This window comes from Ambystoma mexicanum, chromosome 5p (genome assembly GCF_040938575.1).
Source record: "Ambystoma mexicanum isolate Mex_15411 chromosome 5p, UKY_AmexF1_1, whole genome shotgun sequence".
NCBI lineage: Eukaryota > Metazoa > Chordata > Amphibia > Caudata > Ambystomatidae > Ambystoma > Ambystoma mexicanum.
The window spans coordinates 694,322,574-694,349,241 of NC_090930.1; the positions used below are offsets into that span (position 1 = coordinate 694,322,574).

General features: G+C 42.8%; 1 protein-coding gene across 5 annotated transcripts in view; it reads left to right on the forward strand.

The window, feature by feature from the left end:
* Positions 1–26,668, forward strand: part of GABRA3 (gamma-aminobutyric acid type A receptor subunit alpha3) — a 2,265,987-nt gene that overhangs the window by 20,574 nt on the left and 2,218,745 nt on the right. The window contains exon 2 of one of the 5 annotated variants that reach the window (XM_069613066.1): positions 14,958–15,012. The exons of the other annotated variants lie outside the window; for them this stretch is intronic. Within the exon in view, the coding sequence (XP_069469167.1) occupies positions 14,958–15,012 (55 nt within the window). The remainder of the gene's footprint in view (positions 1–14,957; positions 15,013–26,668) is intronic. 5 annotated transcript variants of the gene reach the window in all.

Genomic DNA, 26,668 nt, shown 5'->3' on the forward strand with positions numbered 1-26,668 from the left:
ATCCAGAAAGCTCTCCTTGATAAAGTTGCATCCCTACAAACAAAAATCAACCTTAAAAAATGCAGCATCACCCCTGACCCTGCATTTAATTCAGCATTTAACACTACAACCTCAACCCATCCTACCAAACCTTTCAGCTTCTCACCACTCTCAACATGGGAAGTCGAGAACATCATCAAAAAACTCAATCCTTCCAACTGCCAATGTGACTCCTGCCCAGCACCTATTATTAAAGATGCGACCCACGAACTTGCCCCATTTATCACCCCCTTCATAAACACCTCCTTTAAATATGGGATTGTACCTAACAACCGTAAAGATGCCTGGGTGATCCCATTAATTAAAAAACCTACTCTCGATCCAAATAATCCGGCAAAGGATAGACCTATTACTACGGTACCCTTTCGCCTAAAAATTCTGGTTAGGGCAGCCAATTTACAAATTCAGGCCTACTTTGAATCAAACAAACTTCTTGGCCTTCAGCAATCGGGCTTCCGTCCTAGAGACGGAACTGAAACCGCCCTCATTGACCTCAAAACACAAATTGAGGATTTAAAAGATAAAGGTAAATTGGCCTTACTTCTATTGCTTGACCTCTCGGCAGCTTTCAATTTGGTCAACCACCAAATCTTAGTCCAACACCTTAAAACTGCTGCTCACTTCTCTGACGAAGCCACTTCATGGATCAGATCGTTCTTAGCAAGCAGAACTATGCGTGTCTTCTCACCGACCGCTTCAGCCGAACCATCACCAGTCCTATGCCGAGTCCCTCAAGGCTCTTGTGTCTCCCCAGTGCTTTATAATGTATTTACAAAGTCTCTTTTTGATATTCTCGACTATCTGGGTGTCATCTACACTAACTATGCTGATGACACCCAGATACTCCTCCCCATCACGGGTGATCATTTTACTGACTCCAAAGCGCTTAATGCCGTCTACTTGATCATCCAGGCTTGGATGGCACACCATGGACTGTGCCTAAACGATGAGAAAACTGAGCTACTCATCCGTGGCTCTCACTCCAGACTCAGTAAACTGGATTCCACCTTCAAATCCTTTACCATTGACAGAAAAACTATCAACATCTCTAAGTATACTAAAACACTAGGTATCTATTTCAACTCCACCTTATCACTCACAAGACAAACAAATGTTGTTGTTTCTGCATCGGCCTACACTTGTAAGCTTATAACAGCCTGCAGACTTTTCCTAACTCCCCCCAACTGCATTATCCTCGCTAGAACCCTTGTTATGGCAAAAATGGACTACTGTAATGCCCTATATCTAGGTACTAGCCAAAGAAACAATTACAAGCTCCAAGTCACCCAGAACAATGCTATAAGGGCAGCCCTCAATATCTCCAGGAAATCCCACATATCTGACACACAACACAGTTTAAATTGGCTCCCTATTGCCTCCAGAATATCTCTCAAAACCCTTGCCCTAACTCACAAATCTAGAACTAACCAGGCACCTATTTACCTTGCCAACCGCTTCACCACGCACATTCCTAACAGACTTCTAAGATCTGCACAAGACCACTTGTTGGTAAAACCCAGATTCAAGCTTCAGAAAGCAGGGGGATCCAGTTTCCCAGTCCTCGCTGCTAAACTCCGGACACAGTACCCGCCCCATTGAGAGTTGAACGTTCTTACCTGACATTCAAGAACAAAGTCAAATCTTGGCTTAATGAGCAGGACCACATCACAGCGATTATGTAACTGCCACACATTAATATAGTCTAGTATCTCTGTTTCAAATATGCTTCTTTGATATATTGCCCCTGTAAAAAGTGTAAATTCGCTTATTATTACTGTGCTCTTCTATTGTTGTAAATGTTATTGCTACTTTGTACCTCCTTTGTTACCCTTCCCTAAGAAATGTGCCCAGGCGCCGGTAGGCCAGGTGTGCACTACAAATAAAACACATAAAAATACAAATACAAAATAAAACCTTCCTTGTTTCAAATTCACATGGTCCTATTGACATTGGGTTGCCACCTGTCCAGGACTCTATCCACCCAAATAGTCTAGATGAGAAGAAGAAGCCAACAAAGGGCTAAGTCGCGGATCTGCAGCTCATTGCTATTTCAATACAACTCCCATGTTTCCTCCATGTTGCCTACTCTGGTCAGGGATAGGACTGATGGGAGTTGTAGTCCAAAACCTATGTAAATCTAAAGATGTGACAGATCCCTGCAATGCCACCAAAATGTGAGAAGGCTATGTTTTCTTTTAGAGAAAACAGCAAATTGCTGTACAGCGAGATAAGCTCATTTGATTAGGATCATAGAATCGTTTAGTGTCAAAGCCAGAATTTGAACTTCAACTTCACTTTGGTTCCAAAGTGTCGCATTTGGCTACCTAACCCCCTCTCCTGACTAATTCCGTTATTCTCCTCATTGTTGGTGGCTTTCCAATTTGTACAATCATTTGAAGGGACCAACCTCTAGACCTGTACCCTACTGATGTTATGTTTGTATTTATAACTGGAGCTTTCAGGGTGTAAGTACGTTGTTTTGTAACAGAATAGGTGTCAATATCACACAAGTGTTTACTAACCTCAGAAAAGAAAGGTTGAGCATGCCTTTCTGGGCTGTAGTACTGTGAGCTAGCATATGGGCACCCATCTATGTGCCATTTCCTGAACCTTAGTGGCATGCACATTTAACATCATGAATTTCAACTTTGGTTGTTGCACGTGTCTAACATATTCCCCAAAGAAAGGTGGAAACTCAACATGAGTTACACTGTAGAGAATACACAAATTGTATGTACTACTATGAACACAAAATGCAGCACTGGATTAATTGATCAGATCAGATCCTGGCTGAAAACAAACGGCAGGCCGCAGTATCAGAAACTCTGCAGCACACTAAACAATGGCATGGCATGTGTCACTTTAATGTTTTTTTTTATTTTTTAAAAAAGTGCCCATGTCTTTTCATTAGGCAGACAGGGGTGCCCTTCCCAGGGTGGCGGCTGAGGGCACATGCCTCTATTGCTCTCCCATAAACAACACCTCTGAATGTCAAATAAAGTGACATTATTTTAGGGTCTGTGGAGGTTTGACAGTTTGAGAGCCTTGGGGATGTAACTGATGGAAATTAAGTAATTGACCCGTTCTGCCATTGGAAAGTGGCCGCAGACTGGCACTCTCATTGCCCACAGTTTATGGATTTCCACTGGTGGTGAATTGGGTGCGCTTGAGGGTGAAACGCGTAGCGTCGAAGGGAAGTGTTTGCAGGGAAGAGGCCAGAAGGATGCTTTAGGTAAGGACTCCGATGGGTTAGAATTGTTCTTGGGAGCCTCTATTTGCAATCAGACCATTACATTGAGCTGTGTGGGTTGAGTGTGCTTAAGGATGCTGCTCCGTGGTCATTTCCTTCCAAGAGGGTTTTCTCGCTGAAGGCAGGATCGTTTGAGTCAGACAAGGAAGGAGTTAAACAAGGCCAGGATTTTGGTGCATGCAGGGCTCGTTCGGGGGCGTGGTAAGTGGAAGAATAGTGTGCAGACAAAGGTGAGTACAAGTTATGCACTGAGATTTCAATTGTCAATATAAAACCAGTTGAACATTCTAAGCAGGCAAAATAGTTATGTAACTTCTGTGAACTAGACACGTTAAGTAGTCAGATTTTTCAAACATTTAAACTAGCTTTTTCTATTCAGGTAAAATCCTGCAACCACCCTAAGCTAGCTTTCAAGTTAATGTCTAACTAATGAATCTTATTATGGTGGGCAACTGCCCTGGATGGTGCGGGTTGGGTTGGGGGGGCAGGATGGGAGCTATTGCTGTGAAGAATGATTGGTAGTGCCCCTCCAATGGATTCAGCCATTAACATCGTTGCTGCCCAACCCAACTGATGACGGATACATTCAGAAACTTTAGCTGCAGCCAGAGTGCTGCCTCATTTGATGTTTTTTTATTTTTTTATTTTATTCAACTGGCTTACAGAACATGAGTAATTGTGCTAATACATGAGTAAAGGCTATTCTATATGCCCCACAATGCTGATTCAAAAGCTTCTTAGAGCATTTACCTCATCACAATTCAATGATGGGATGTATTACTAAAAAGGTAATATTTAATTTCTTTGCACCATTGATCATGATGTCAAATCTGTAACACTAGAATCAAATTCTCTGAGATCCACTCTTTCGTTATTGGCAGTTTTAATTTGTGCTAATATCATAGAACAGATGGTTGAAAAAGTCAATGAAACACTGAATAAACGGGGCAGCCATATTTATAAGCTTTCATATAAAAGGAAGAATGTGGCAAAGACAACCAAAGAAAAAGTATGGTGAACTTATAAATTTAGCTTGGACCAGGTTCTATGAATTTTGATCGGGCTATCTGGACTTTCTTGTGAATTTGAATTTGGTTAACAAAAATGATGAACACAGGTGTGTTATAGGGATGGAGCTGAAATCAACCTGCACCCGTTTACTCCAATTTACATTTAGAGTGTTTCCTTTTTATAATATTGGTTTGTACGGCCACTGACACAGAGCTCGATATGATGGTACCGTGTGAAATTGAACGATGGGACGACATTGTCCCAGAAGAATACGAGCCACTGATGGATAGCAAGGTGAGCCATGTGCAGCCCCACACAGGAAGAATTTGTAAGAACAGTCCATTTCTCCCAGAACACTTTGTGAACTTCTCACACATCCAAAAGACGCAAGCTGTGGAAGAGCGATCAAGCAGACTTCTGCATCTTCCATAAGATTTCAGAAAATGTGGCTATCCACAGTGCAGAAAGGATCAAACAATTTCAATAGGATAAGTCTCGGGAGACTACCCATCATCATCCAAAATATTCCAGAGGCAATATCATAGGTTGAACAGATACCAGGCTGATAATTATTTGGGAGATTATATTGTTTTGTCTGTCTTGCAGTGGCCTGAAAAAACCCTTTCCACCAAAATCTTGCCTGCAAAGGAACGTTACTGATAATTGCTCTGTTGATCTTTTGAGGTCTTTGGACGTGCAGCTATCAGGACCTCAGGAAGTTGCACTATCCACTCCTTAAGAGTAGATTGAAAGTTTCCATCAAATCAGCAGCATTGTCAAAGAATGGGATTTCACCAACTAACAACCGGTCTACTGATGAACTGGTGGTTAAAGAGAGTTGCTGGCAAATGGTAAAATAGAGGAAGAACTGTGACATTAGATTATGACCCAAATTTCTGTTGATGTTTTTGTGGGGGCAGATCTTACAGGATGATATGTTAGTTTCCTCTGGCCAATGACAGCAGGCTATACTAACCGCCCTGCCATGGAAATCAATATATCACCAAGCCTGTGCAAAGTACCTGAAATTGAATAGGTCCTTTAGAAGGGTAAGGGGCATTAACTGGCTCTTTTAGTTTCACAAAGGCAACTTGCCATTGTGGTGCATGATAGTTTTATTGTAGAAAATATTGTTCTAAGTGGACCGCAGAGTGATGATTTTATGTATCAGCCTCATAGGCAATTTTCACATTTTGGAGGAATGTTTAATTTATTGTTTTTCCAAATTTTATTACGATAAGAAAAGCCTGGGCTGTCGTAATTTCCCCATGAAATCTTTATCAATGATGAAATAACTACATTGTTCAAGCTTGCAGAGAATGATGGTAACTACTCAAGCAGGTGAAGGGGGTGATTCTTGTAGCACATGCCCATCTTGCGACTCTGCCACTGCATCTTCGCTGCCACATTTCCTAAAGGTAAAAAGGGGTACTCTTGGTGCTCTAGCACCTTGTAATGCTATGTTCATGTGCCTGCGGGCAGCAGTGGCATCAGGGAAGTCTGATCATCTTCATGAAGGCATCGTCAAGGAGTGAGGCAATTCCGAGAGCCCTGTACTCCCTGGGCTGAGGCTAGGGGTGGCATGTTATGTAGTTATGTTGGTACCCACCCTAAGGGAGGCCACCTCTTGCCTTGCCTACTCCTGAAGTCTGATCATCTTCATGAAGGCATGAACCTGTACCCACCTGTAACTGCAATGTAACGTAACCCTTATTGACTGCTTTCAATTGCAACTGTAACCAGATCTAACCTATGCGCCCGTATGCCCCTGGGCCTGGCTGCGCTTTATAAATAAAATAAATACAAATACAAATACAAATCAAGGTGAGAGGCGATTCTCCGGGAGCGCTGTTCTCCCTGGGCTGAGGCCAGGGGTGGCATGTTCTGTAGCTATGTTTGTACGGTATACCGTCCTTTGATCGCAAGACTTTTCATCGCAGGTTTTTTTACCGCGAATTTATTTTCGAAAAAAAACTCGTTTTTTTTTTTTTGGGGGGGGGTTAAAAAGTTTAAAAAATGTGTGTAAGGGAATAAAAAAATAAATAAAGTGTACGGGGGATTTAGGTGGTTAACCCCCCAAAAATAAAAAATTCAATGGTTTTTTTAAAAAAAAAATTTGTGGTAAAAAACCCTGCGATGAAAAGTCCAGCGATTAAATAACGTAGAACCGTTTGTACCCACCCTTAAGGGAGGCCGCCTCTTGCCATGCCTACTCCTGAAGTCTGATCATCTTCATTAAGGCATCATCAGGATGTGAGGCGATTCTCCGGGAGCACTGTTCTCCCTGGGCTGAGGCTAGGCGTGGCATGTTCTGTAGCTATGTTTGTACCCACACTAAGGGAGGCCGCCTCTTGCCTTGACTACTACTGAAGTCTGATCATCTTCATTAAGGCATCGTCAGGATGTGAGGCAATTCTCCGGGAGCACTGTTCTCCCTGGGCTGAGGCCAGGGGTAGCGTGTTCTGTAGCTGTGTTTGCACCCACCCTAAGGGGGGGGGCGCCTCTTGCCTTGCCTACTCAGTTGTGTAGAAGGGAAACAGCATACACAACATCGACAGCATCCAAAGGAACGTGTCACATTATGGGAGGCGACTGCCCTTGCCCCAAATACCCAAAGGCCAGGTCAAATGGTTCCCTTCATTTTGGAATGCCACATTGTGCTAGTGTATGCATTGATTTTGTATTCATAGGAACAATGAAAGAATATTTCGGATTTAATAAAAAAGTTAAGATAATTATATGCCATCAGAAAACATATTTATGAAGGATTTCGATTGTTTAGAAAAGTGAATAATTCCATATCATTGTTTATAGCCTTTCACTCAACTGGAGGTTGGGATATGGTGCCTCTTAGTAGCAGGTCAATGGGAGCACGGATTAAAGGCCAACATTTAGAGACGGTTGCCACTGTCATCACAGCAGTGCTGCATATCTGCAACATTAATTCTGTCTAACACTGATTTGTCCTCCCAGGCCAAGGACGCATTTTAAACCCAGTGATGTGACTGCTAGTGAGCAGGGGGAAGCTTGTCTCACGTCTTGCACCAGCAATATGACGAGACACTACATCTATGTTTTGGACCCTGCGGGTGATAAACTAGAGTGTACCGCTGAGGGTGAGAAGGTGTGACTGTGATGTAGCCAACAGTGCATTACTGACACGGTTACGGCACCATGTGGCCCCTTTGGCAGAGCAGGGATAATATGGAACAGCATAGCAGTGTGATAAAGGACATGGCAAGAAATGGCAAAATAAGCCACGCTTCAAGAAATCCCTTTTATGCATATCAACAATCCCATAGCGGGATCTGTGTGCTAGCTCAATAGACCGCCTTGTACTTCAGGAGTTAAATTGTCAGTTAGTACCCAGAAAAAATGCTACTTCAGAATTTATTTATTTTTATCTAAAGATTTGAATATGCTTAGACCTTGGCAGAGGACGGCCTAGCATAGCCAGGCCGGGGGCTGTTAAATGCTCAGCAAGTTAGGTGCCTGCCTAAGCAAGCGTTTGTCGCTTTGCAGTCTTGGGTTAAAACATCACCAGCACTTCACCTTTCCAATGCAAATACATGAAGTACATTGACATGGGTGATAACATTATCTAACATTGCGGCCCTTGGAAGGTGGATTCAGTCAGCTTCAAGCACTTTATAATGTAACATTTTTAATTGGCTAGGTAACGTCCAAATAACTGTATATATATTACAGACTCATTAGGATCTAAAAAAGTGATGTTTAAAACACATTAGAAAGAAGATATAAGTAAATTAATGGCCTGACAGCAAGGCCACCAGAAAGAGTGTTGCTTTGATATTCCATTGCATTTAGAGAAATACAGAGAGGCAACAATGAATATCAGAAATACCACTGAAAATATGTATCGATGATCAGGGATTCGATGTTTTCCTGATCAAAAGTAGAATTCGGCATGAGAGATGTGTGAAATGGAACATTTATTTCTCTTGACAACCTGTTGACATCTCTGGCGAGAGGAGAAGACCGGCTAAGAGCAACCCCAGCGCATTGCCTTAGAAAAGAGTAAAGGCTTCAGAATTGGAGCAGGGAAATGAAAACATGACTAAGCCGATTGACATGTGTGGCTTTTTCTTTCATTCAAATCATATGCCAGATAAGGGGGATGGGAAAAAAAAAACACCACGCGCTCCGCAAAAAGAAAATCCCAAAATACAAATCTGGAAATCGATGCACGTACATTGATGTTTGCAAAATCGATGTTTTTGTCAGCACGTTGATGACATTAGCAGGCATTCACATATGAAGGTACATGTTGGACTTTAATGAGATGTTGATGTTATTAGATTTGATATATTAACATTAACAGAAGATACTAGTGTAGTTTCATGGGAATATTGCACACTTCGGTAAATCCGTTTCACTGAAAACGGCGCGAGGAAGGCACACAATCACATGAGATTTGCTTTTCCAGCAGGTGTGGGAAATCGCCCCATGCCACAAAGCAATTAGCTGCATCAAAACGTCAAAACTGACAAGCGATGGCGGAACGTTCCCCTTATTGATGACTTGAAACCTTAATGCGACTACAGTCATATCTGGGCACCCCCTGAGGTTGGTATTTGACTGTGTGCTATTATGCATGGCCCTTGGAACTGTACTGCACATTGATTGCATGCAGCCACAGCGGCTGCGCTCCAGGATCATGCGGCGCGCGAAACGGGAGAAGCAACGCATGTTACTCAGGGCCCGATTAACCATGATGTAAAACGATTATCTACACTAGTCTCACTCATAACAGAGGGTCCACCTGGTGCAGATGAATGTGTGATTGCACCATTATTTTTTGCCACCGTCCTATTAAATTTCTGCGACCATTCTCTAAGCATAGCTCTTACCATGTTAAAAAACTAATTGCAGTGCAGAATTATAAACTAAAATGTAATTGCAAGCTGAGCGTCCTGGATCCTGAACATGCCTCCATCTTCATTTGATGTTTTCCTGACTGTTTTGGGAGTCTGGGAGTGTGGAAGGTTAGTTGGCTACCACATTAGAAATGGTGGCCCCCAATGTGTGGTAGACTCTAACTCTGAAGTAATATTATGCAGGAACGCTTCCCCGTCACAACTCCAACTTACTTTACATGCCATAGAACCTGCCCAAAACCGAGCAAGGCTGTATAAGAACCGCGGATCTAGGATTGCTGGGACTGGGAGCTTAGCAGTCTTCCTACCCCCACATTCATGCTATGCTTTTGGGTCTCCTAGGGAAGCTACCAAGGAGCTAGTAAGGTGAAGTGGACAGGTCACCAATAGAAACCACAATGGAAGCTACCAAATGGAACCAGCAAACGGTTCACTTGATCTGAAGCTGATGCACCAAAGAGTTTAGGGGCAGCCAATTTTAGCCAAAGTAGCACAAAGTTACGGTTCATCAGAGGTTCCTGGTACAGGATACAATTCCGATACGGACTGAGAAGAGGCTCTGTTCAGTGCAGCTCTGCAGGACTCCTGGAGCAGTGTATCTGATTCTGGGGTTCTTATTGATCTGGCTAATTCTGTCCTGTTCTGGATGTCACACTGTGGCTGTATTGCAATGATGAGTTGTGGCTAAACAGCATACTCAGCCCCCACAACTCTAAAAAACAAGTGTGATCCCAATCATAAAGGTGAAACAGGCACAGTCAATAGATATACCTCTGTCACCTTTTGCTGCAATGTGGGCCGAGGGATGGCTATACTCTGAAGAGTGATGTGGATGTGATCCAGTAGCATCAATAAGAGAAAAGTATAGTAGTCCAAAATAAAAGGGATGTCCAATCAATGTTCTGTAAAATATATATATTCTTAATTAAACACACCGTACACACCTAAACAGAAAATACTACAAATCTCCACACCTGTGGAACACAGAATATTGAAAAACAGAAAGAGACTCCACTCTGTGTAATGAAACAGGGGTGAAAGGCAATCAAAAACCATAATGTTCATAAAAAGATATGTTCTTGTTTGAAAAAGTGATTAAAGATGACCTAACCACTCTAGGGCACAACAATGAAGCAGGGGAGGCAGTTAGTAATGCCGTCTGCTGTTCTTGGTGGTTCAACAGCATCAAACCAGGCTTCTTGGTGCTGTGCAAGTAGTTTGAATCTGGCTTGAATGCAGAGGATGGGTTTTCCAGATGGGAAACAGGTGTTAAGCCGGGGTCAAGCTGAATTTGCTGTGGTTTGAAGCAGCGTTCCAAGAAATGTGAAGCGTGAGGTATCTCAGGGGCAGTTTGACAGTCGGTACAATGGCAAAGATTTTGGTGACTGGATGCACAGTTCGGGTTGGGCGGTTTGTTTCAGCGTTCGAGGGTCGCGTTTTGATGAGACCAGTAGTTTAGGTACAACTGTCAATTTGGATCTGCGCTGAAGAGGCTGATGTTTCAAAAAGCGGCCTGAACATGCTGGGTGCAGCAATCAATTTCTTGTTCAAACTAGGGCAACAACTCTTGGCAACCATTGATCTGGATCGTAAGATTCAGCTTTCTGCCCCAGACGGCATTCTACCTTCAACTAATAAGGAGCTTCTTTACTTCCCTAAATCCAACTTGAAGTCACATGGTAACGGAAGAGTCACGGTTGCAGATCCCCTCCTTTGGAATTCACTTCCACTCTCTTTTTGTTTGGAGAATGACAATCTTATCTTTCGGAAATCCCTGAAAATGTTTTTATTCTGCTAATCTCAGTGGTTAGTCATTCTTCCCTGTTTTTTGACACAGTTAAGAAGAAGAAGATAGCAGTCACTGACTAATTTGCCTATGGCTGGACCCCTTTTTCTATGGCAGAGACAGGCTAAAAAACGGTGGTATGGAAAGTTGGCCAGAGCAGTGCCAGTGCTTAAGATTTACTCAAAACCTTGCACTCATCACTTATTTGTTCATAGCATGTCTCCCTGTGTGAGAGAGGGTATGCACAGACATGGTTCCTTGCTCGCCATAGGAATCCAAACTGCACCTCACTGATTAGGCCTGACAAGACTGAAACATGTCTGTGGCTGCTTGCATTTCTTTGCAGAGGGGACCTGGCCTAGCAGTTCAGGCTCGACTCCTCCCTTTGGTTATACCTCGATGCAGTTAAGTCTGCCTTTGGCATGGTAGTAATGTATGTGGACATTAGACATTTTGAGAACCTAAGATCCAAACTCCACTTCACCCTGATGTATTTCAGAAGTACCCTCTTTTGAAATCAGACATCTCCAAACCCATCAAATTCACTTTAATAAAATGAAAAAAGTGATGTCATATCTCTGTTCACTTGTTACAATAGGCCTGCTTTCAAAACATGAAAAACAAATAAAAATGTATTTCTGAATTTGGGTTCTCATGGTGTTAAATTTTAAAGTAATTTTGAAGGCCAACCTGGCAAAAGAGTGACGTGGGTCCCGGGTCACCATTAGATATGACACCAAAGATGCATTTAAATAGACATTGGGAAGTACAATATTGACACTAGTTTTTAACAGCTTATCTGATCTGGAAAACAAAGACAGACCTGAATTCAACAGAAAAGTGTATCACACAAAAATAAAAAGGATATTTTAAAATGTATAATTATTGCATAACACGTATGTTTTAATTCTATCTTATGCATTTTGTGACAAAAGAAAAATGATGTTTCTGTATTCAGAATAATGTTACAGATCAGAGCATATAATTCTTATCAATGGCACTTTTCTTTGTAGTGATTTCTAAGAAGAGTACATATTCCAGTTATATTTTGAGTCCTCATTCCAGGGAGGAGGGCAAGCTCTTCTCTGCCCTCACATACCCTTGAGACATCACAATACATTGTCCAAAAGAAACTGGGAGGGGGTCCAAGTGCGTGGGCGGAAATGAAGGGAGCATATCATATGCTAGGTCCAATCAAAATTCACTGCATCAAATGATGCTGCATGGGTGAAGTTTGCTGGGTATTTAAACTCTAACACAAGAAGAAGGGAGAGTTTTGCTGAAACAAAAAAGCAGGAGAGCTCATTGACGAAAGAAAAGAAGACTGAGATTCCAACTGGAGGAAGCTTATGGGAAATATAACAAAGAAGGCCTGGCTGAGGACTCCATGCAGAGGTTTTTCCCAAGGCAGAACCAGGTGCCACGAGAGGGATTTTGGGAGCAGGTGGCTGGACTGAAAGGAAGAGCATATGTTTATGTGCTGCTTGAAGCCTGTTGATGTATCTACCTGTTGTGGGACTTTGAAAGACAAATCAAAAGTTGAGTACATCGAAACCATCATATTTAGACAAATGTCCAAACAATTTATGATTTATATTCCAGATAGCAATTAAACATATTTTGGGAGATCTCTGTGTTCAAGCTATGCCAGTGAAAGCGGGGTGTGCCATAGCAAAACACTCCCACCACCATGTGTATTTATTACACAGAGTTCTAAACATTTATGAACTAAATCATACAGTTGCTTTGTGGGGTGTTGCACCTTTTACTCTACTCTCGAGATTGAATGGAGCTGGATCTAGCATTAGGATGAGGATGTTGAAGACTTAAGTATTTCTTATTAGAATAAACACATTGAACTCAGCCCTTGTTGCATGCTACTTTGCTTATGCTTAAAACTATTGATTTGTTGAATGTTTCTAATTAACAAAACCAGCTGAATGTTCTTTTAACAGACTTCACGGGCCTTGTTCTAAATTGCACTTGTATTGCGTTTCCATCAGCTTGACCATGTTGTACTTCATTAAGCACTTTGCACTTTAAACATTGCTTTTTGCCCTTGGTATTGCATAGTGTACTTCTACTTGGATTGGTTTTATGATGGCCTAGAGGGTTGGACACAGACTTGAGAACACCCACCAAACCATTCAGGTGTTCCCTCTGGCACCTCAAATGAGAATTCTTAGGGAAGAGGTTTCCTTTTAAATGTTTACTCATAGTAACACATATGTATTTTGTATAAAGGGAGTGCTTGCATCACATCACAGATGACATATGAATTCACATAGCCCGGGGACAGTCCAATGGTATATATTATAATTGTTACAACAAGTAGGGACTGTTATTGATGCAATAATTAAAGAAAGACAAATTGATTGATCTGAGGCACTAACTGAACAAGGGGTTCTGGGAAGTGGTGCTAGGGCCATCCCTATCTCTCTTGCCTCCTCTGAGATGCTCACTCTAGCCTTGATGTCAATAACCCCAATTTAGTACTATGTCTCAGTAACCCCTAATGTGTTTGATCTTCTCTCTCTCTAATGAAGGTCTCCAGAAATGTAGGGTGTCTTACCTCCCTCAGGGACTTCCTAATTTTCCCTACTCTAACCCCACTTAATTTGACCAGAGAGAGGGAATAGTGTCTTGCACTGATTTGGCTGGAGATACCTAAAACCAAGAACACTCACTGTCACCTTTCCCTTTCTACTCTTCCTACTGTCTGCTTGTTGACTCGTTCCCACCCATCCTTCTGTCTCTCCAAGGTTTCAATCCTCCTTCCTCCTGCCTCCACCCTTTGATGGTTCATAGTAATTTTTTCGAATTCAAAAATGTCGAAAGTCATTTTTTCGAAAAAATAATGTCGAAAAAAAAGAAATTTTTTTTATACGTTTTTTATTCGAAATGGGGGGTCCCCTTTTTATTTTGACATTATTTTTTCGAAAAAATTGTCTTTTGACATTTTTTTTTCGAAAAAATTACTGACCACCCCCTTCGATATTAACTCTTCTCCTTTTCCTCCTTCTCCGCTACTAACCACCCACCCCATACTACTCCTCCTGTTCCTCCTCTCATTCTACTATTCCACTCATCCAACTACTATCTAACATAACTTCAACTCCCCATATACCCTCTACTCCTACCATTACCACTACTACTCTAAACTTACTACTCTACTTCTACTACTACCTCTACTCTCCTCAAACAGCTGATGATCTCCTCCCACCACTACCACTAATGTCCTCTCACTACTACTACCTCTCTCCTTCGCCTCCTGCTACTCTCCTCCCACTTCTACCACTACGCTCCTCCAACTGCTAATTCTACTTGCCTTCTGCTGCTACTACTGGTCTCCTCCACTCAGTGCACAACACTCTTCCTTCGCCAAATAACATTCATATCACGTTTACTGCTTACACTAACTTCTATCCACCTGACACACAAACATGCAAACGCACTGCAGTACCCTTGCACTCACTATGCCAATACTTCACCTTCCTTCAAGGAATGCCTCCACACTCCACACCATCTGCTCCCTTCCTCCTGTTGGTCTATTGCTCTACGTTCACTCCACTTCTGACCTCAGCCAGAAAACACACAGTTCCTGTTTCATGTCCCCCGCTTTAATGTCCCTACCTCTGCCTTGATTGTCCAGCATTCCCTAGCCAAACCTGATTTGTGTGTAGGAAAGGGATAATCTTTACAAGGTGGTGCACCTGCCGTGAAGGTGTTACAGTCGAGAAGCATAATGCGGTCTCTGTGCTGGCTCACCATGTAACATAGATAAAGGGGGCCTGGTATGGGCAATGTTCACGCTTTTGTTTCAGTGTTCTCCCAGTAAGGGAACTTCTGCAGATTTGGCCCGGGTCTGTTCCAACATTCCTTGGTGGTTTGGTGGTGCGCTCAGTTTCTCTTAAAATCCTGTAGGGCTGTGGCCTTCACCAGCATCTCTCTTTCTCTCTCATTGGTGACTCAGATGGTCTCTTTGGCTGTACGACTGACCCTGCTGTCCTGCGCTGTTGCCACCTCTGGTAAGTAGTTTATCTTTGCATTTGGAGTTTATCTTCCCCATTCTCTTCCATCCTGGTAATCTCTCCAAATGGAAGAAAATACTGGCAAGCACTTTGAAATTGAGTAATGGCATGAGAGACAGATGTACTATAACAGAGTACCCTGGTACCAATGGAGGTGGTAAATAGTGTGTAATAGTACGCCAAAGGACCAGGGGTTCACACCACACAATCACAGGTTAGCAGAATGCCCAAGGCCCATCCAACCCTCCCCTGGCAATGACGGAGGACTCAGCCATGAGACAAATTGGAACTGTCCTTTATTTTTCCAAACAGACAGGGAACATAGAGGAAACATCCAAATCTCTGGTAATCACAGTTCCTGGGCCTGTGTCACTAGCTTTTACCCCATAGTGAGGTCACAATCACCAGCCTTCCCCAGAAAACCTAAGAACCAAACCCATTGGGCAGCTCAGGTAATAGCACCTGTAGAGATCACCTGTTTGAGTCATTCAATTGGTATTCCCATGTCAGGTAGGTTCGCCTGAGACTTCCCGAAAAATGATCTATTACATTGTTGCACGGTCGCAGGACGAACATTGGCCTTGGCATCCTCGCACACCACCCCAGGATTTGAGTCTCTTTATTGGCAAGAGTGGGTCTCCCCAGGCCTGGGACCCTGTTCTGTTCACAGCACTCAGTGTACCTTTCAAGACTGTGCACCCCCTTTGTTTTCACTGATATAGCCACCTAGCCTGGGAGAGTGTCTGCAAGTTGCAATTTTCAGTGGACATCACATGTATAATTCTTGTCTGGTTTGTTGGGAACAGCACCTCTCTAGGCTGGGCTGAGTCACATGGGTGAGGACCACAGAAAATTAGTTTTTCTGTCTGTAATTAGTGAGGATTTTATTCTGTTATTTTGCAGGTGTCTCCCTGTGCCGGGAGCCAAGAACTTTCCACCCACCCTTGTCCTTGGCTTCGAGAACTGGCTCTGTGCTTCATGCTGTAGAGTCTATATCTCTACTTCCCTTTTTTTAGGCCTGTGGCTTCATGAGAATTCACTATAGTCATTCTATGGTGTAGAGAAGGAGTCAAGTACCCCCACCAAAAGCTCCTAGCCCGATGTTGCCTATATGTTGGGAACCAGAAATTCCGACACGTGCAGTAGCAGTGAGAATGCCTGTACTGCAAAGATCTCTTGAAACAAGGCATCCTTTGAGAAAATCCTATATGCATTCATGAAGATATGATGGCCTTTTGGACAAAGTCCCGGAAGAAGTGTGAGAATGAGTGAGAAAGAAGACCGGTGACATCATCTGAAGCAGAACTGATGCACCCAAAAAAGATGCACGAGGTAAAAGAACATAAACATTCTATGAGATCTAAGGAGGAGGTGTTAAAGATGAGCAACATTTTGGGCTTGAGATGAGGATGCTCATGCTATAGAAATGCTGAAGAAGATGCAAAATCATGTAAACTTGTACAGATGCAGTAACGCAAGTAGACAAAGTGATCTTATGACTGGATAAGTAGTGAATAATTTGCAGCGATGCGCCAACGTATATACATAGGATTGTATAGAATCTGGATGTTCCATGATGCACTTTAGCAAGGCTTGAAACCCCATAATTGGAAAGGGTTTTCAGTGTGGCACAGTTGGAAAATAAATGATGGCGGAGGAGAAATACAAGAAAGGCTTGCTGGCCCAGCACCAAGAAGTTGAGGCCACTGTGAGCCTGGTTGTCCATCCAGTAGTTACATGTATGTGGGAAAGAAACACACTTCTGTTTGAGGTGGAATGGAAAAACACTGACGACGTCAATAGTTCATCATTTAATAGTATTAAATGCAGCAAAGAGCTCGAAAACGCAATCTCCAGTCACATGATCAGATCAAAATAGACATTGGGTCGAGCTACACCGATACCACGAAGATACTCCCGTTTATTCTCAGGCACAGAGAGCTTCTGCAAGGCCAAGTTGAAAGCCTTAATTGACTGGCAGACTGTATGAATGATGATAGATGTTGGGCTGATTGGCAGGGGAGGCATGACCACACTGACCCTCCCTGCACCTGGAGTGGTAGCCTGCAAGCTGCTAGCATGTAGAATATTCCATAAGGGTACAAGAGTACCAAACCAATTGTAGAGGGCCACGTATCAAAGAGCCCTATAGTTTGTTTAACCAATAAAGTGTTGAGTATTAGTATGACACAGAAGATGACTTGCACTTGGGATGGGCTTAGTTGCCCACCTGACAGTAGAGACTCTATCACTTCCCCCGTCAGTATGGAACGTATACTTAGATGTTCCTTGTAAGCCTATCACATCCTCAAGTAGGTTTAGTGTAACATCACTGAGTTTTTACTATAAAAGTTGATTTTTTATAACATGTGTTGAGAGAAATTGAGTGAACTTCCGTTGGTGTCCGTTGTAACTTTCTGTTTTAGAAAATTGCAAATAAAACAGCACCAAGTTTTGCCAACTTCCTGAGTCGGTTTGATTATTGATGTTTGAGTAAATTCTGCATCCCCATCCATCTCTAAGTATTGCTACCTCGTTTTAAAGGGCCCTAGGTCTATGGGTTCAATTGTTTCCCTATATATTTTATTATTTTCTTTTGAGGTTAGTGGTACTCAAGCCCTTCCATGTTCCTTATACGTCCCTGTAGTTCGATATGGTTAGTTGCAATAAAACGTTTGCAAGCTTGCCCCATGTCAATTTTGCTTTCTCCTTGTCGTTCCTTCACCAGATCTATGGATGTCTCATATGATCTCTGTGCTCTGTCCTGTCTCCTCTTCTCCCATTAATGGTGGCATCCACTGGGAAGTCCTCATAGATTCCTTCGACTCCTCTACAGTCATCTTTAATGCCTACCTAAACAGCACCTTCATGGTCCAAGGCCCTCAGGCCAAACTCCTCCTCTTCGATAGCTGGTTCCCTCGCCTCATGATCTTCCTTTCACCCCAGGCTGTCCCCTCCTCTCCTCCCTTGGCTACCTTGGCCTCTCTTCCCTCCTCCTCTGCCCCACCTCGGCCTCCATCCACACCTCCACAGAGCTTTCCTCTGACTTGAACCCCTCCCCAGAAGGTCTTTAAGGCTGACAACCTTCTCCATCTTAACACTCTCAACTCTCGCTCTGCTGTAAAACACTCCTCTGACATCTGCCACCCCCTGGAAGAACTTGACCTTGATGTCCTCGCTCTTACTGAGACATGATTCATGGCCAGCTCTATCACAAGCTTTCACACTATCCTCCCTGATGGATACAAGATCCTCTCCGTGCCCAGATCCACCTGGCACGGAATGGCTGTAGCCCTGATCTTTCCTGAGTGGATTCCTGCCTCTATCATTCCCACTCAGATTTACTCCTCTTTCAAATGCCTTGTCTACAGGCTCTCTCTCTCTCTCCTAACCACTCTCTTACTATTGCTACTCTCTACCGGCTCCCTGGTCAAATCACCTCTTTTATCTCTGAGTGAGCAGACCTCTCCTCCTACCTCCTTGCCTCAACCACTCAATTCCTCCTCCTTAGTGACTTCAACATCCATCTCGATTATCCCTCTTCCTCATCTGTGCTCTTTTGCAACCTCTGCGACTCCCTCTCCCTTTCTATACTGCCCTCTGGCCCGACTCACTCTGTAGGACACACGCTTGATGTCTTGATCTCCTCTGGCCTCCCCCTCTCTATCCCTCTGACCACTCCTGTCTCCTGGAGCGATAACTGCCTCCTCTCCTCTCATCTCTTCCTCTCATCCCACAAGCCAAGCCTACGACAACATTGCCACATACCTTCTCGGACATTCGGCCCATGAAGCGTGTGTCAGTTGAGGCTTTTGCTGCAACCTTCCCCCTCCACCTCTGGCTGACTCACACCGGGACACAGCCCTGTCCCTGCTCTACTCTTCTATTTCTGATACTCTTGATGCTCTTGCCCCTGTCATGAGGATCCATTTGAAGTCCAAAGCCAAGTGCAATTCCTGGTATGACTCAGACCTAGCTACACCTAAACATAAGTGAAGGGCAGCTGAGAGGAAATGGATGGCTTCTTGTTCATCCTCTGACAAACGGGCCTGTCGCCTGCTCCAAAGGCAACACCTACTCTCTGTCCTCACCAAGAAAAGAGTCCACATTGTCTCTGCGGCATCTAACAACTCGGCCAAACTCTTTAAAATCTTCAATGAGCTGGCCAACCCTGCTGCAGTCTCTACCCCTCTCTTGCCTCCCAGGCTCTTTGCAATGCCCTTGCCTCTCACTTCATCTAAAAAACCCAGGGCATCCTGTCCACCCTCTTACCCTCTCCCCTTTCCATCTGTGCCTGCTGACTGTCCTTCAGCCACCCCCACCCTCTTTCTCATCCTTTCCTCTTTTCTCCCCTGATGAGGTCGCTAGACAAGTCCGATCTATGAAAGCCTCATCCAAACAGGTTCATCCCTGTTCCTCTAAAACCATCAAGGACAACATTGATACCCTCACTCCACCTCTTGCTGATTTCTGAAACCTCTCCTTTGCGTCAGGATCTTCCCCTCCCCTCTGAAGCACTCCCCTGTGCATCCTCTTCTCAAGAAACCCACAGCTGATCCTTCCTGTTCAGCTAACTATCAGACAATTTCCATTACTCCCTTTCTGGGTAAACTCCTGAAGAAACTGGCCATCTCTCAGCTTAACCTTCATTCTGATTCTGTTGGCTCTCTCAATGACCACCAGTTAGCTTCAGAGCTACCAGAAGCACGGAAACTCCTCTCCTGAACATCCGTGAAGATCTGCTTTCCAACCTTGACTCTAACATTCCCTCTGTCCTCTTCCTAATCAATCTCTCTTTTGCCTTCGACACGATCAACCATATCATCCTGCTCATTCGTCTCTATGATAACATGGGTCTCACCGATCAGGCTCTGGCCTGGCTGACCTCTTTCCTTTCTGATTGACCCTCCCAGGTCCATCTTGGGTCCTTCCTATCATCTATCTCCCTCTCTACCTGTTGTGTTCCCCAGGGGTCTAACCTCTTGCCCAGGCTTTTCAACCAATACCTGGCAACTCTCGCCCATTACATTGCCATTTTCTGCTCAAACATCCAGTGCTACGCTGATGACACTCAACTCATTTTCAGACTGCCCTCGGCCAACTCCTCTCCTTCTCTCATCTCTGATTTCCTAACTGCCATTCAAGATTATTGTGCCGCCTATGATCTTTGTCTAAATGCCAACGAGACAGAGATCCTCCTCATCGGTACACCTTCACCATCCTTTCCCCTCACTCTCTGGCTGGCCTCCCTTGGCCCTCCTCCTACCCCTACCTGTGAGGGTAAGAACCTCAGGGTCATCTTTGACTCCACACTTTAGTTCTTCGCCCACATCTATGACGTCTCTAAAAAGTCAAACTTCCTAATGCACCTCCTCAGAGGTACTCTGCCTTTCCTTTCCTTCCCCCAGAAGTTCACTGTCTCCCAAGCTTTGGTTCTCTCTAGGTTGGACTATTGTAACAGCCTCTTTCTAAATCTACCTGCCTCTACTCTCCGCCCTTTACAACTAATCCTGAACAGGGCTGCAAGACTTGTCCTTGGCCTCAAGCCCTGGGATTGTATCATTCCAGCTTTGAAATCCCTTCATTGGTTCCCAGTGGATGTAAGGATTAAAGTCAAAACCCTCTGCATTGTCCACAACGCTTTCTGGGGCCTGGGTCCAAAATACCTTTAACTATCCCTCTGTAAATACCTCCCCTCTCAAGCACTTCACTGCTCTACCTCCTACTCTCTCAGTGTCAGTCGTTTTTCAAAAAAACAAGCTGTGGGTAGATCTCTGTCTTCGGCAGGGGCCTCCCACTGGAACAGCCTCCCTGCCACTCTGAAACTTGAGGAGAACCACCTCTGTTTCTGGAAGCACCGCAAGACCTTTCTCCTTGTTTCTGTCTTTGCCCCCCCTCCCCTGCTGATCTGTTTTTCTCTCTGCACCATGCATCTGGCCACCCTCTGTCCTCTGGGCCCGTGTATCTGCTCACCATGCCACCCTCCTGCACTGCCTCCGGGCCACCCCTTGCGCTGGGGTCTGTATCTGTACCCATACAGTCCCCCACCCCACCTTTCTTTTCATTCTGCACTTATCTGACATACCCGGTCTGCTGCCTTAACCCAGCACTTGGAACTTGCTAGCTGCTCTACCACCGTGTATAGCCTTTATTTTTTATTTCATTATTATTTATCTGTTTCCCCTCTCTCTCCGCACTTTCCACTTCTCCTTCCTTCCATGCACTTTTCCCTTTTCCCATGCACTTGCGCTTTCTCAATGTCACTGGGCCTAGTAAGCTTGTTGTTTTGTTCTCCCTTGTTCCCCTCCCTTGCCGCCCTATGAAACCCTTGTGTACGAGCACAATATAAAGAAAATATCAATTCAATTCAATTCAATTCTTGCGTTTCTGCATTTGGCTAGTGAAAAGGAAAGGATTCTGACAGTATTTATATGTATTTGTCCTCTATCTACAGAACGGTGTGTGTCTGTTCTTCGTGTATGCATGTGTGTGTCTGCGTAACTTCATGCAGGAATGTGAGTTTGCTTTGTGACTAAAGTTGCTATGCTGTGTTGTCACTAATGACATCAGCACGGCTTGACATTATCATTGGTCAAACTGGTCCAGTGATGAAGCACCTGTATCTGCAAAGACATCAGCTGGACAGGGTTTGAATGGTTGTCTAAGGGAGTATCTGTTCCCATACAGGGAATACACTGGTCCATCTGGGGGTTGGCCAAACAGCGACAGGCATCTCTCGTTTCTCATCCTTCGGGCTGACATGTGCAAGGTGAACCGGAGGGCCATTCTGGGGACCCTCTCTTCAAGTGCATCTCCACCAGTTGTTCTCCCCCTCAGGTTGAGGTGAGGGCTGGCTTACCTTTTGGCAGACGTTCCCTTACCCATGTTGACAATGCCAAGGAACTGGCCTTGTCACAATATATTTGAGTTGATTTTAAAATGTCCAAAGTCAATGCCATCTCAGCTTTTTGATCAGCGGAAGTGGAAAAGAGATCAGTGATGGTGACAGTCCTGATTGCTGAAACCAAATAGTCTAATTGAAAAGATTGAGTCTTGTTCATTTTACTTTGGATCAAAAACAGTGAATTTGGATCTGTAAGAAAGTGATACTTCTGCTATCCTGGGCACTGCTCAAAATATTTAAAAACGTCAGATGATGGAAGGCGATAATAAAGCTTACCATAGTACTACTAACGTGGTTATGAATTATTCTAAACTGAACTTTTGAGCTCCAAAGAAACATATTCCAAGAAAACCTGCAATAAACCCAAAAATATTAATACCAAATCACGGCAAAGATCCTTGGAAATCAGCTATCATACCATACTCTTTATTCCAATTTGAGATAGATAATCAATTGGAAGGGAAAAAATGTGTGACCCTGGCAGAAATTCACAAACAGATTAACGATGAGCACCCTAGCCTTGATTCCTGGAATATTGCACTTACTAATGGAACTGGGTTGTATAACGTTTTTGTGGTCAACAAGTCAGAGTTACTCCTCCGAAGTCAGTGTACATGCGCGAGTGCTTAGAATCTCTGTAATACCATCACTCCTGTTATACCATAACAAACGATAAAGTAGATATCATTCACACTGAGGTTTTAGCCAGCGTGCCCCATGATATTCTGAGGGATGAGGGAGAGTCTTATGAAATGGAGAACACAGGCATGCAGGAGAAGCTGCTTGCTTTAATCAAATCCTTTGGCTGTGTTAGGATGGAGGAGGTGATACTAACCCATCACACATAAAAAAAGCATTATAAAAAACAAGAAACAAATGTTTATAAGGGATACATGGGATTCCCTAGTAGAGACGTCAAACATTTAGAACATGACATTGTTTTGGATAATGGTGCTGGAAGGTCAATATACAAGTACTGTGACTTTTGTGTCATGTAGCCCTAATGAGCAGTGGTTCGATCACTTTAGCAATTTACAGGACAATGGTTCCAATTCCAGCATTGGGAATGGAGACAAAGTTTGGTGCCTAGGGGAAAGTGAAATAGAGCATCTTACTTTCTCAATGAGTGAGATATAAATTGCTATAAACTCCCACACATAGGGAAAAGCTCTGGGACTTGATGAGGTATTAGCACAACGTCTGCAGATGAGATTAATATCTGGGCACCATACCTTAAAGCAATTTGTATTTCTATTTGCATCCTAGGTAAAATTCCCTCTTTATGAAGGCTAGCATTGCCAGAACCCATTCATAAAAAGCATAGCAGAGATAATCCGGGAAGCTTTCGGACGGTTTTGCTCCTGTATATAATAAGGATGATATTTGCTAAATCAATTACAGTATTTTTGCAAATCTGGTTAGATGATACCAACACCATTCTTCATCATCAGTCTGGCACGGGTACTGTGGACCAAGGCTTCAGGTTATATCTTAGAATACAAAATTGCATAGCTTTACAAAAACAGGAGCTATATTTGCCCTTTGTTGATTTCAAAACAGCACTCGATGGTGTTCTGAGATTGGAGTTAGGCTAAATGTTCTGAAGCCACTCATACTCCATAATCCGGTTATTGTATATTGAACAGGTGGCTACAATTTGATGGAGCTTTGGAGGCGAGAACACAGAACACTTTAGGGTCGAAAAAGGTGTTTGCTAATTTTGTTTCTTTGCCTCAATTGTATCCTGTTTATTTAGTAATGCTATAGTTTGAAATATAATTTGTTTTCCCTCAGACTCTCTGATGATTAATTTGGAAGGAATACCAATTCTATTATTTGTAGATGATGCAGTCTTGGTTTTCCAAACACCAGGGGAGATACAGAAGCAGATGCATACATTCAATGAGTTATGTAAAGAGAGGGGGTTTGCACTGAATTGTGGTAGCACAAAGACCACAATCTGCTCTAAAAAGATAGTTATAAAACATCAAATTAATTTGGAGACCATGAGGAGGTAGTAAGCCTTTTTTTAACAATTTTGGTATTTGAGTTCATTTCAATGGGTAATTTGTTTCTCAAATTTCAAAAGCTAACTTCACAATAAAACACACATGTATCGACATTTCCGTTTTCTATACCTTTCGGCAATAAGAGAGTAGGGCACACTTACAACTATACACCTTTGAAGCTAGACTATCTGTGGGCCTCATTACAACCCAGGCGGTAAGTTCCCTACTTTACCACCATGGTGTAAACTCCAAGGTGAGTGGGGCGGTAAATCCCCATTCCCCATTTACCCTTCCCCATTCCCATTTTTGCCCCATAGGGCATAATGGTAGTGGGGAAGGCGCTAATTACGGCACCGTAAATTACGGTGCCGTAATTAGCACCAAGGTGGGTTAGCGCCTTGCATTTTAATGCCTGCTAAAAGCAGGCGTTAAAATGGTAATCAGGCGTTAAGTGTTAACGGCGCCGACGGCGCCGTTAAACCCTTAACGCCTGGGTTGTAATGAGGCCCTGTATCTTATGTTGCAGAGATATTGGGTTATTCATGTACATCTTTGCTATACACTTTGGAGAATGTGTTTTTAAAATGGCTTTTAGGGCTACCTAACTTGGGCCCAAACACAATCACACATTTAGAATTGATTTGGGCCACCATTAACAAACTGTTAAAAGTGAAACCAGTGTTTTACTGGTTTACGATTGTGGCTGACCCAGAATTCAAGAATATATAAAGACAGGTTATATGAGGTGATGGGCCTACTAGGGGGGCCGACAATGGGTGCAACATCTAAAGATTATGTGGCAGGTAATTGGGGCCTCCCATTTCTGAGATAACCCCAATTTGATAACCAATCGCTCCAAAACTCAGATTAACAAAAGCTTTGAATATCAGATAGTAAAGGCAAGCCTGGGAGGAAGCAGCCATTTTCTCAGCTCTGATTTAATAACAAAGGATCTCGGACAGTAAGAAGGGTATCTAAATCGATTTACAGTGCTTTATGTTTATTCTTGTATATATAAGTGTGGCTAGGTATTATGCCTTTTGCCATATTTACTGGCATTCAGAGACAAGGATCCTCAACAATTGTTGTCCTTGTTCCGAAGAGACCGCACATTACTTTAATTTATATGTCCATTAGATGCCAACATAACACACACTAATTTAATTTAATTCCTTGCCTGATAAATTGTGGAATCAGCGATTGGGGAGCTGCTTTGGTGTGTTGTAAAACCACAAAAAGAGACAATATAGTTTTTGCTCTTGCAGATTTTTAAGGCAAAGCTTGGAGCAAACGAGCTGTGTTCATAACTACAATACACAGGACTATGGTAAATTGTTGATTCTTACAGTTTTGACTTAGGTTATGTGTTATTGGAAGGAGGCAATTAATTGATGGATCTTATTATATGTAATTATATGATTTTAATGGTATGCTATCATATTAGCGTTTCTGTGTTTTTACGGTGTATATGTATGTTTATTTTTTTTATTCTGTTTTTATGTTACTAGTATGTGTTATTCTGTTCATAATCTGTTGTATTATTGCTGTTGATTTTATGACATAACTGTCGAAATATAGAAAAGAAAGGAAATGATAGGGGGAATACTGTACACAGAGTATGAGCTCTGTCATTTATAGCTAAAATTGAATGCCTTTCCTCTGCAATTTGGAATCTCTGCAGTGCTTAAACACCCACTGAGAGTTAAATATTGAATGACAAGCCCTTTGATTGGTGTCTGGCATAGTCAATAACGTAATTGAAATCTATTCTTTAATGAACACATGAAGCTGGTTTAGAGAATAGTGATTGACTTAGGTGCTGCCGTCTCCGCATTCGAAACAGAAACATAATTTCTAAACTAAAACCATTAACATTATTTGCAACCAATTCAATATCACAAAAGATATCCACTTGCATCTTTGCTTAAACTATGAACCAACAGATTGTCACCAGTACTGTCCATCATTCTAGTTTTCAATCACTCCTAAAATAAATTTGCAATATTAGAGCAACATCTATCTCTAATGTCAATGCTTGTTAATGGTTTTAGAGAGAACCAAGTTCGTTGTGTTGTTCCCACCTTTATTCTGAGAACAGTTTCATCTTTTGATTTAAAAGCAAGATATGTTTCAGATAGGCAACTGTAATTCCATAGTCTTGATTGTGTGAACCAACTTTTTTGAAAATCACTGTCAGTCTGTATCTTCAAAGCAAAGCATACATATCTGATTATTGTCTTCAATAGTCATTCATATGTGTTTTCTATGTATGAATGTTTGTGCACATTTGAATGAAAACATTAGTGAGATTATAGCATTCAGGTTCTATTTTTCTTTCTGTAGACACACTGCCTGTATTTATTTAAATATTGTGGGTGACTTCCCCCGTGTTGTAAGTTAGGGGATCACCTTTAATTCCTTGATTTAATATTTTAAATAAAATAAAATATTCAGATTAGCCTGTTTCTTGTCTCAGATTGGGGGCTGTAATGGTTGCATTGATGGTAGTATCAAATTAGTGTAATTTGTTCATTAAAAACCCATAATAAAATAAATGCCACCCTGAGCTAGATGTCACACAGTGCAAGGGAATGTAAGAGGGATAGGTAGCATGTCATTGGCACTTGGAGAGATGGAGAGAGAGAGGGCAAATGTGATTGCAAGAGAGGTTAGTAAGTGATTCATTAAGAAATCACTTTTGGGTTAGCAATCCCATAGTTGATATGAGCACTGCCTTGGG